The following is a 12,393-nucleotide window of genomic DNA, read 5'->3' on the forward strand; positions in this document are numbered from 1 at the left end:
TTTAATATAAATCTGGTGCTAAGTGTCATAAACTATACAATAGTACAGTTAGTTGGTCTGAACCTGATGTGTTGTGTGCTCTTCTGTGATATCTGTCCTGTACTGGGCTTCCTAGGGGTGTCCATTGACCACCTGTGCCAGCACTCTGGCATCTGCATCAATGCTGGAAACTCGCATCACTGCCAGTGCCCCCTGGGCTACACTGGGAGCTACTGTGAGGAGCAGCTCGATGAGTGCTCGTCCAACCCCTGCCAGCACGGAGCCACTTGCAGGGACTTCATCGGCGGGTATAGATGTGAGGTAAGATGCGCTGAGCAGGCAGAGGTCAGAGACCTCCCAAAGATGGCTCAACTATTGTGAGCCCTAGCATACTGAATTTAGCTGCTTATGACTTATTTTTACAGTTTATAATTTTTTTTTTAACCGATCATCATTACATTGTTTACTGATCACCATTTCTTTCAGTTCTCTTGTGTAATAAGTTAGCATAGAGATCTGCAACCGTCTCATTCCACAGAGTTGCCTTAGGATTCAGAGCCAACATTCACTGCCAGAGTGCATTTCACAGGCCAGCAGCTCAGTGGCCCCTGGCACTTCCCTGAATAGCAGCTGAGATAGGAAAAGCCACTTTGAGGTGTGTCCCACGTTGCTTAGCCCGTTCCATGTAGCATCACACTAAGTATTACATGTATATATTTGAGGAAGTGTGTGTCTTAAGGAACATGTCGCCATCTTCCTATTGGCTGGGCTGATAATGGTTACAGCAAGATGTTAACAGAACACCAGAGACTTGAATTTGATACCAGTTCAGGCCACCTAGGAACACCAAGAAAAGCGTTACTTCTCATAAATGAACCAAAGATGGCCTCTTTATATTGGCCCTGCAGTTATTTCCTCCCGTTAGTTCAAAAGCCACCAATGCCAAACTCAAATTTTTACACATCCAGTTGTTTTAAAAATAGCCCTAATGAGCAGATTTTTAGCCATTCAGAGCCTTCCTGTTTTGTGTATTCTGCAAAACTGTACCCAATATCCGTAAGCCATAGGTAAGCCCCAGGGCATAACGACCCCCCACCAAGCCAGTGTTGCCCTTCAGAGCTTTCTGACCAGATACTCTGGCTTGGCTGTAGAGTGACATCACCAAACATGTAAGCCCCCTCTCTGTTACCCTCTTCCCTTGGAATTCACTTGCCCTCCTCTCCCTACTCTCCTTCCTGCTCTGGACAGTCTTGTGCTGTGAGGGAAGCCCTCACATGCAAACCTGTCAAAGCACTAGCCAGTAAAGCCACTTCATGGTCAAGGTCTTTTTCCCTCAATCAGCCCTGAAATCGCTCAAACCCCATATTAGCTAGCACTGCACACCCCATCCCTGTCTCAGCCAGTTTCTCACACATACATGCGGTTTCCTGAATCTAGAGGTCAATAAATGCAGTGTGTTAACTACATACCATTGGACTGAGTTATAGGGTCCTCATCACATAGCAAGGAATGTGTATTTTAAAGATGGAAAAACCTGCACAGAGGAGCAATGAAAGTTTTGTGCAGGGGCAACTCTTGAAATATCCCTCAGAATATTCAGTCCTTGCCTTTGCTATAAAGTGGCCTTTCAGCTGGAAGATGTAAATGCCAGTAAGCTGCAAGTTGGCCCAGCATAGGATGATTGGTAGGACGTGTGATAGTGCCAGAGAAACATGTAAGAGCTAGGTGGGGGCCGGGGGGTGAGCAAAGGTATGCAGCAACCTTTGAGATCTCATTTGCTCTGGTGGTCTGTTTCCAACAATGCTCCAGTGTTTCTTCCTTTTTGCTTGTTCCTGTCAGTGTGTCCCAGGATATCAGGGTGTCAATTGTGAGTATGAAGTGGACGAGTGCCAGAATCAGCCATGCCAGAACGGAGGCACCTGTGTCGACCTTGTGAACCATTTCAAGTGCTCCTGTCCACCAGGCACTCGAGGTATGAAGTCAGCCCTACCTGTCCTCCATCTAGGACATTTTCTTAAGTTATAAGTCCATTTTTGTGTGGAAGACGTTTTTAAAAATTAACTATTTAGTTCTGGATTCTGGTCATTCAAGCCATTTCCTTCTCTCGTCTCTTGCCTAGTTGTGATGTTCTGACTCCTGTTCTCAGTTCTGTCTGGTGGTTGTTGCCATCTGATGTTCCGTGAAACGCAGAATGTGGAAATGATACAGTGTTGCAGCAAGATTAGCCTGGTTAGCAGGATTTCTTGGTGCTTCAAGGGAAAATAACTAGTGGTCTCTTGAATAAATAATTCACATTTACTAGTTTATGTATTTGTTTAAACCTGCCAAGTTTTGCCTCCATAAGGTGGGGGAATGAATGAAATGAAAACATTTGCTTATTTCCATAAGCCCAGAGGAGGAAGTTGATGGACTACGGCTGCAACTAAGAATTGCAGTCAAGCCTGTGGAGTCCAGCCCTAGACTGAATGATGGAGCATTGCCCCTGCCTCCAAACAGTCTTCTGGAGAGAGCTCGGAGTATTGTTTGCTAGAAGAGGTGTACTTATAACCCTACCTGTTCTGAGCAGCCTGTAAAAAAAATTTAAAAAAAAAAGTGCTGAAGCCATCCACGATGGTGAAATTCATTCTCAGTGTCAAAGAGAATAGAATGTCAGGGAAGTATTTACACTTAGACCTGTATGTTCATGAATTTTGACAGTTTACCTTCCTTGAGTTCAGAATTTGGCTAAATTAAAATAGGAGAGCACCCCCACTAATAGGCTAGTCACTGAGCAATGAGGTTAAAGAGGAAGAGAAAACTCAAGAGAAATGGGTTTTTAATATCTGAAATTTGTCCTGTGAAAAGGTGAGTTGTTCTCTGCTCTAGAAATCAGTAGTTCAAAGGGAAGTAGAAGTGATTTTGATTCATTATTAGTTTGTTCCTTTTAGTAATTTTACCGTTTAGGACAAGCTCTGATTCTGGTGGTGGTAGATCAAATCTCAGATCTCATTGGCTTAACACAACAATGTTTTTCGTTTGTTTTTGTTTTTGTTTTTTTTTGGTCACTCAAAGTCTGAGTGTGTTGAGCTACCTCTCTCTCTATTTTAGATATGCGGTTGCAAGCCCTTGGCCTCCAGGGCCTGCAGGGCAGAGGAGGAGAGACACTTGTAGGGCCATGCAGCAGCTCTCACTACCTCAGTCTGAAGGTGACGCACATCATTACTGCTCACAGCACACCAACCAGAATTAGCAAAATGGTCTCCGCCTAACTCCGAGGGAGACTGGGAATGTGGGAGAGCACATGGATATTTGTTGCACACTAAGATTTGTCCTATACCATAATCATTTTATAAATTACAGATGTCAGTCTTAGAATGGACCATTTCATAAAGCAAAAAAGTTCTCTCTTCTGTTTGTTAAGGATAGCTTAAACATAGTTTTGCTATTATTATTGACAATCTGTTTCTTTCCGTACTTTGTATATGTCATCCAACTGCTTTTGACCTCCAGGTTTTTGTTTTTTCATGTGAAATCCTTATTAAGGATCCCTTGTGCGGGGCAAGTTGCTTCTCTCTTGGTACTTTCAGAATCCTGTCTTAACGACCTTTTGGTTATGATGTGTGTAGGTATGGATCTCTTTGAGTTTATCATCAGAATTCATTGCGTTATCATACTATGTGTGCTTGCTTAGGTATGTAGAGTGGTATTTACTTCTCCCGGCTTGACTTCTCTGTCCATTGGTAAACACTCAGGACCCTGTCAAATCCTAGAAGCTCATTGTGAGAGTTATCACAAAGATTGTTTTCATTTCAGTACTCCTGACCTTTGGATCCTGGCCTGGGGAGCACCTCCAGTTCCAGGTCAAGGGCTGACTATTCTTCCTGTCTCTGCTGTTTTCCTCCAGGCTGAGGTTGAGCTCATTGCCACTTGACAGGTCTGTCCACTACTGCTGGTTCCCTCCTGACGGGAGGCATCAGCGTCCATTTTACTAGCAGTCCCTAATTACCAGATATTCTGTGAGAGTGGAATCACAAACTGGTTTTGTTCTTTACTTTTGTGTTTTTGATTTAGTTTGTGAATAGGCAATATATGCACATGGTCCAAAATTTTATATGTAGATGCACACGCAACAAATATATACACATGTAGCAAAAGCGTGAGGTGAAATCTCCTTCTGTTCTCCTTCCCCATACCTAGTTCTTCCTCTCCCACCACCAAGTAACCTCCACTTTATTTTACTTTCTTGTGTATCTTTCTAGAGTTTTTTATGTGTCCTTCAGAATTTCTTTATGTGTGTGGTAGTCAAACACAAAGATATTTTTACTTACCCACTTCTTACTCTGAAGATAGTGTATTATTAGTTACCCTCTTGCACTTGATTTTTTTTTTTTTCTTTACTTAATTGGAGATGTTTCCATATCAATTTGTAGAACTTCCTTAATCTTTTTCATCCTACAGAATTCCCTATTAGCATACCATAATTTATTTAACCAGTGCCCTAGTGACAGGAATTTGGGGTTTCTTGCATGTGTACATTTGTAGATAAATCTTCAGAAATGGAATTGCTGGATTAGAGAATATGTGCATTTTGATTCATACTACTGAATTGCCGTGTATCAGCATACTGGCTTCTCCACAGTGTGTGAGGTTGGACGTCTTCTCATCTACAAATCATTTGGTTTTCCTCTTTCAGTGGTTTCTGTTTGTCTCTATATCCTTTTTTTCCTGTTACATTATTCATCTTAATATTTAACAGAGATTATCTATGATACAAAATATTATCAATATGTTATTTTTTGTCTTTGATTTTCTTAATGATTTTTTTCATGCAGAGCTTTTTCTTTTTTCTTTGAAAGATTTTTTTTTTAAGTTTACTTATTGATTTTGTGAGAGTGTGTGTGTGAGCAGAGGAGGGCAGAGAGAGGGAGAAAGAGAGAGACTGCCAAGCAGCTCTGCACTGTCAATGCAGAGCCTGATGTGTGGCTTGATCCCACAAACCGTGAGTTCATGACCTGAGCTGAAACCAAGCCTCCCAGGCACCCCCAGAGCTCTTTATTTTTAATCAGATTGGAATTATCAGTCTCTTTTTATGGCTTCTGGATTTTGAATCCTAATCAGCAACACCTTCTACACTCTAAGACTGTAAAGGAATTCTCCCATATTTTCTTCAAGTACTATAATACTGGAGCATTTTTCCATGTGGCTGCTGATTTGTCCCAACACAATTTACTGAATATTTGATCTTTTATACAATAATTTGAGATGGCACCTTTATCAAATTATAAATTCCCATGTGTTTTTGGGTGTTTTTCTGGAAGTTCTTATTTGCTTTATTGTTCCATTAATTTACCAATACCACTCTGGTTTAATTATTAAGGATCTTTGTTTTCAAGGTTTTCCAGGCTATGGTTATAGTTTATTTTTTCATATAATTTTAGAATCAGATTGTCTGTTAAAAAATCCTTATGGCATTTTTTTTTATTGTGGTCACATTAAATTTATGAATTTGTGTAGAGAAAAGTAGCATCTTTACAAGGAGGAGTCTTCCTAACCAAATCATAACATCTTTTCATTTATTCACATCTCTTTTGTGTCTTTCAGGACTATTCTAAAGTTTTCATATAGGTGTAGTACATTTCTTTTTAAGATAATTCCTATAATTGGAATGCTCACTCTCAGTCTCACAAGTAAATATTTTAAAAAAAGAATATTCCTATAATTTGTGTTTTGCTATTGCTATTGAAAATGAGGTATTTTCTTCCATTTTTCTTTCTCCTTTTTAATAGTCTTGCTTATATTAGTGTATGCTACAAATGCAAGTGGCAGGAATACAGAACTGTTCTCCTTTATTTTGTAATTTTTTTTTTAAGTTTACTTATGTATTTTGAGAGAGAGAGAGTGGGACAGGGTCAGAGGGAGAGAGAGTCCTCAGCAGGCTCCACACTGACTCAAGACTCAATCTCACAAAACTGTGAGATCACTCCCTGAGCTGAGATCAAGAGTCGGACACTCGGGGCACCTGGGTGGCTCAGTCGGTTAGCCGCTGACTTCAGTTCAGGTTATGATCTTGCACTCTGTGAGTTCGAGCCCCACGTCGGGCTCTGTGCTGACAGCTCAGAGCCTGGAGTCTGCTTCAGATTCTGTGTCTCCTTCTCTCTCTGCCCCTCTGCCTCTCATGCGCTCTGTCTCTCTCAAAAATAAATAAACATTTTTAAAAAATTAAAAAAAAAGAGAGTCGGACACTTAAACTACTGAGCCACCGAGGCACCCCTCTTTTGTAATTTTTTTGAATCATTCATGGAACCAGCTCTAGAATTTTCATTGATTTCTTTTGTAGTTTCTCAAAAATATTTACAGATATTCATACTAGACGGCTCATTTACATCTATAGCACATTAAATGAGTTCTGTTTTAAATGGAGTAACCTTTGAGCTCTCAACAGGATATTTTCCCTATATTTTTTAAAAATAAGAAACTAGTACACATTACTTTATAGAAAAAGTCAGTGGTCTAAAACTTAAAACATATCACTCCAAAGTTAGTTCCATTCTTACCAATGTTTTTCCATACTCGTAATTTATGTATTTATTGTTATAGTCTCTTTTGAACTGTTTTTATAGTTAGAATCAAAGGAGTAAATTAATGAAAACTCCTGGGTTTCTCTTGAGCTCCAGATTCCTGGTCTCTCAGGTGGGACAAATAATGCCAGCGACCCCACAGGTGACCGCTTGGGTGGGTTGTGGCAGAGAGTATGCATGAAACACCGAGTGGGTTCTTTCCTTCACTCTTTCTGGTCACTGGGAGCACGGCAGCTGTCATGGATCAAGCGTGTGCTTCGCCTTGCCCAACCTAAAATGTCCCGTCACAGATGGAGCCGTGTAACCTGAATAACTATAAAGTGCCAACAAGGGTGGCTGTCTTTTTGCCGGAAAGCAGCTTTCCGAGGTTGTCATCATCCTTTGTCTCTTCCCTTTCCTCCAGGCCTGCTCTGCGAAGAGAACGTTGACGACTGTGCCGGCGGTCCCCACTGCCTTAATGGTGGTCAGTGTGTGGATAGGATTGGGGGCTACAGTTGCCGCTGCTTGCCCGGCTTTGCAGGAGAACGGTGTGAGGGGGACATCAATGAGTGCCTCTCCAACCCCTGCAGCTCTGAGGGCAGCCTGGACTGCATACAGCTGACCAACGACTACCTGTGTGTCTGCCGCAGTGCCTTCACTGGTGAGAGCCTCCCCGCCGCCCCCCGTGCTCTGAGGCCCTCTCCGAGGGCCTTTGAGTGAGGAAATTGGGCTCTTAGGTCATGACCTAGACCCAAGTGAAGCTTTTCCTACGTCTGAAAAACTAGACCAGGTTAATTCAGAAGCTCAATTTTGCCTTAGGTCTGTGCTTCATGAATGTTATAGTCTACCTCTGCCTTTTTTTTTTTTCCCCCTAAGAGATGCTTTCTCTTTTGTTATACATTGATTATATCATACTGTAGCAGAAATATAAAAAAAGAAATAGAATGTTAGGAGTGGTTGAGCAAAAATCCATTTTTTAATTGGGGCAAAAAACGTATAACATGAAGTGTATCATCTTCACCATTTTTATGTGCACAGTTGAGTGCTATTAAATACATTCACGCCGCCATGCTGCCATCACCAGATCCATCCACAGAACTCTTTCATCTGAGGAAAATAACGTCTCGTGTTCAGAAACCTTACATCTACTCTGGTTTCATCACGCTGCCTCCCTTGGCATGTGATGACCTGGGTTACTGGTAGTCACTGCCACAGTGACCTTCTTTCCATCTCTGGAACCCAGAGAGGCTCAGGATCTTGTAGGTCACCTAAGGGGAGTAGGTCCACACGGGGATGTGTTTAAGCACAGATCAGTTCACGAGAGTACGTACTGGAAAGCTTCAGGGAATGATCTGCACAGCTGAGAGCTGACCAGGTCTCTTCTCAGGCTCTTCTCCAGAGAGAAGCCTTCTCAGACTTCTCCAGGTCTCTTCTCAGGCTTCTTTTCTTCACACATTGTAAAGATGGCCAAGCTCTGCCTCAGAATAGGGGCTTGTCATAGGCATGCGTTAGTTACTTCTGAAGATGGGCAGCTTGGTGACTTTGGGGGGAGTAAAATAGTTTCTAACTGTGGCAGTGTCATCAGATACTCAGAAGTCTGCCTGGCATTTGTGGAGTCATTCTAAACCTTATGCTGTAGTAGTGTTCCTTGGGAGTCGGATAATAGGCTATAGCAGTCTGCTTAGTAATAATTTGGCAAGTTGGACTCTGCTACATTCAGAACCCATCTCTAGACTTTTAATTTTCAAGATATGTTACCTTTAAGAACTTTGGCAATTTATGAAGAATGGAGGGATTTTGCCTGGATGCAATATCAAAAGAGAAACCATCCATTATGAACATCATACGTATTGAGGCAATGCTGGACAGAAAGAGTATGAGCAGTCTCTCCACAGCCTCATATTAGCCACGATGTGCTTTGGAAGCCAGAGATGCAAAACTGGCTGCTGTTTCTTTCATTGTCTCTGGGGCTTCCTTTATCTGGAAACACTGAAAACACTTACAAAGAAAGGGGAAACAGATAAAGGAAGGACTGGAGACCACCTTGAATTAGGATCCCACCACCAGGAAGTAGGGTTAATGCATTTTCCACACTTGTGATTGAAAAGAATCCCTCAAGCTCATTGCTTGTAATTATTGTGGGATGCTGTTGCTGAGATGAGCACTGAGGGGCCATCTGTCCCTGAGCCCCATGTCCATGTGATGGCTGCTCTCGGATAATGGCTGCTGCTGTGATTTGAAGAGACAAACACCCGTAATCCTTGCCTCTTAATTCTGGCTGGCCAAAATTGTTACTATTTTAATTTCCTTTTATTTATTTTTTTAATGTTTATTCATTTATTTTGAGAGCACACACAGGCACGTGAACAAGGAAAGGAAGAGAGAGAGAGACAGAGAGAGAGAGAGAGAGAGAGAGAGAGAGAGAGAGAGAGAGAGAGAGAGAGAATCCCAGGCAGGCTCTGCACTGTCAGGATGGAGCCCTATCTGCAGCTCTGCCCCCCACGAACCGTGAGATCATGACCTGAGCTGAAATCAAGGGTCGGACGCTTAACTGACCGAGCCACCCAGGTGCCCCTAATTTCCTTTTAGAAGCCCCTCTTTGTAAGTGACTTCAGGCCACGTGGGGCCCGCTTCCTGCTGGGCCTCCAGGTGTCCCCCCGGCCTTTGATTTCAGTTGCTTAGTTCACTTTATCATACAGCAGTGGTCTTGAGATGCCATCTGTTTTAGAACTGTTTCTAGAAGAAATGAACTCTAGAAATATTAAGCTGTATTTTAAAGCAGTGCTGATCAAATTCCAGAAAGTCTAGGAAGTGATTGAAAAGACATATTATGGATGAAAATTCTCTTAAGCCACAAATCAGCACTTGAATGCATTGGTCTGGTGTAGCCTCTTCTGTGAAGTTGACAGTTTTAACAAAATGCAGTGAACAGTTTTGGTAAATATTTCTTTTGGCTTGTGAAAGCTAAAGTTATCTTCAAAGGAAAAAAAAAAAAGCTGAGGTGTCCTTTTCTGTTTCTTTTGGTCAGATTAGAGAGATTTTTCACGACTATGCCCATCTTGTTTTGTGAGTCTCTTTGGGAATCTGTGCCTTGTGTACCTATTGTATAGGCAAGACAGAAGGGGTACTGGCTTGCGCCAGGGGTGAGCCAGTCGCATGGGGGTCCAGGGAGTGTTTCCCTCATCTTCTGTTCCTTTGGCCTTAGGACTGAGCTCACACCTCTTGCCCCATCCCTCACCCTTCGGCTAGCTCCCATCCCAGCAGCACTCTGCTCAGTATATTGCTTTTTAAAACTCCTTTTCATTTTCTGCTTTGAGGTCGTCACTGTGAAACTTTCGTCGATGTGTGTCCACATATGCCTTGCCTGAATGGGGGGACTTGTGCTGTGGCCAGCAACATGCCCGATGGTTTCATTTGTCGTTGTCCCCCGGTAAGTGCCACGTTGCCTATCGAAGGGGCTTGCTCTCTTTCACACAGTATGGACAAAGCTGAGATTAAACCTCGTTTTTCCAAGCTCCTTCTGGAACTTTCTTGGTGGGGAGATTTCTTAATTTTAGCTCCTTCACCAAAAAGTGCTGGGGTTTCCCGTGTAAAAGCTATTAAGAAACTCCCGGAAATAGTGAACTCCCTGATCTATGACTCAGTCTTCAGAAGCACTTAGAGAAATCCACAGGAAGTGGTGGAACGTTCCCATGAAAACAAGACTTGTGTCTCTGACCTCTGGGTCCTGTGCTGGGGGGTAGTTTTGCCCCCAGATTGGGGCAGAGTTGGTTGGGAATGCTGCTCCTTAGCAGGGACTATTTGGGAGCAAGCTGCCTATTACACTAGGAGGAAGCCTATTTTTAGCCGTTTGCTGTGCAAACTCTTTTGCCACTGCCAGATGCTGAAACCCTCCCTAAAACAGAGATCACTATGTGTGAGGACAAACCAAAAGGAAACCTGTGCTGTCCCCTTGGCCTCACTGAACAGGAAGTATAGGAACAAAATGGCACGGATAGCCTGTGAGACTCCCCAGACTCCTGAAGTAACTTCTTCCACCATAAAGCCGTTATATGAGTGGTCTAATGACGTTAAGGAAGGTGCTTATAGGTACAGTGCCACCTCAGTGCCCCCCCATGCCCAGTTGACTTATTTTCTAGAAGTGAGCTCTTAAAGTGAGAGAAGTCTTCACTCATCCCGTGGGACCTCTTGAAGAGGCCTCTTCCTAGGACGCGATACAAGAGGCTACGTGGAGGGATCTTAGCCGTGTGCCTAGTCTTTATCTTTCTAGAGGTGGGGCAGAGAAGGGATTGGGAGGGAACACCGGGCCTGCTGTCCTCATCTGTTCACTAATCTCAACAGGGATTCTCCGGGGCAAGATGCCAGAGCAGCTGTGGACAAGTGAAGTGCAGGAGAGGGGAGAAGTGTGTGCACACGGCCTCAGGACCCCGCTGCTTCTGCCCCAACCCCCAGGACTGCGAGTCAGGCTGTGCCAGTAGCCCCTGCCAGCATGGGGGTAGCTGCTACCCTCAGCGCCAGCCTCCTTATTACTTCTGCCAGTGTTCTCCACCATTCTGGGGCAGCCACTGTGAGCTTTACACGGCCCCCACCAGCACCCCTCCTGCCACCTGTCTGAGCCAGTATTGTGCCGACAAAGCTCGGGACGGCGTCTGCGATGAGGCATGCAACAGCCATGCCTGCCAGTGGGATGGGGGTGACTGTTCCCTGACCATGGAGAACCCCTGGGCCAACTGCTCTTCCCCACTTCCCTGCTGGGATTACATCAACAACCAGTGTGATGAGCTGTGTAACACAGCCGAGTGCCTTTTTGACAACTTTGAATGCCAAGGGAACAGCAAGACGTGCAAGTAAGGGTCCAGGGGCCCCAGAAGCTGAGGGAGACTGTCACTAACACACTTCGGTTCCTCGTTCTTGCTCCTAACCACTCCAGGGCTTCAGCCCAAGCTGCCTCTGCTTTTCAGACTGGCGCCCCGAGGCCCTCTTCCGGGTGTCAGCCTTGCCCCGTCGCACGCTGCCCTGTGTTCTCCCTTGCTGACAGAGGTCCAGGAATGCTCATGCACAGCCACCCTCTCTCTGCCTCTCTCTGCCTTCTCACCTGCTGCTCTCACGACCTCCTAGGGGAAATAACTTTTGGAAGTGGTGTTACCCCACTCTCAGGCAGCCTCTCACATAACCTGCCTGCAGGATGGATGGAAAGGTCTGTACCTCTATCTGTTCACCCCATTCCTTTCCCTCAGACAGAGTTTCCCCTTCTAGACTTATGAGGAAGCATAAGCTAGACCAGGCCACTTAACCGTCCTCGTCGTCTCTGTGGCAGTTACAAGTTGCTTTATAGTTTGCATAGCAACTTTACTTTTAGCAATCCCATTTAATTTAACCCCAGTGAACTCTCAACAACCTTAATGAAGTGTAGGTACTGTTAACAGGTCTTTCACAGGTGAGGAAACTGAGACCTGGGAGGTTAGAGAATGTGCCAGAGCACATACAGCTGTTGCTGACTCCCAAGCTCTTTGTTGAGCCAGTGTGGCAGGTGATACCAATGGCATAACCACTATCAAGGGGTGAGAGTGGGGAGGAGAGTGAGGATGAAATAGTTTGTGTATCATTTAGGTTTGGGGACTCGATTTCCTTTTCCCAGTATTTGAAAGAGGCTGTACAGTTTAAATCTGGTATCTTGTCTGGGACACACCTCTCCCCACCTGCCTTCCAGAGCTAGGATTCAGTCTTGTTTGGGGAGGAAATGGGCCATATCGACAGGGTCCTCTGTGGAGCCCTGATGGCTCAGGGCTCTGTACCCGGTTCCTGGAGGCCCCTTTTATTTCCAAAAGCTCATTCTTACCGCAGCAGGGACAGCGGATTAAAAAAAAAAAAAAAAAGG

At 44.2% G+C, this 12,393-nt stretch overlaps 1 protein-coding gene across 2 annotated transcripts in view; it reads left to right on the forward strand.

The window, feature by feature from the left end:
* The window catches only part of NOTCH2 (notch receptor 2), a 163,875-nt gene that overhangs the window by 138,687 nt on the left and 12,795 nt on the right, over positions 1-12,393 (forward strand). For both annotated transcript variants that reach the window (XM_053890598.1, XM_019458028.2), the window contains exons 21-25: positions 116-300; positions 1,819-1,951; positions 6,940-7,176; positions 9,833-9,945; positions 10,857-11,362. In XM_053890598.1, the coding sequence (XP_053746573.1) occupies positions 116-300; positions 1,819-1,951; positions 6,940-7,176; positions 9,833-9,945; positions 10,857-11,362 (1,174 nt within the window). The remainder of the gene's footprint in view (positions 1-115; positions 301-1,818; positions 1,952-6,939; positions 7,177-9,832; positions 9,946-10,856; positions 11,363-12,393) is intronic.

The sequence above is a fragment of the Panthera pardus genome, unplaced genomic scaffold (assembly GCF_024362965.1).
Source record: "Panthera pardus isolate Hobbes unplaced genomic scaffold, ASM2436296v1 HiC_scaffold_11, whole genome shotgun sequence".
In the NCBI taxonomy this organism is placed as follows: Eukaryota; Metazoa; Chordata; class Mammalia; order Carnivora; family Felidae; genus Panthera; species Panthera pardus.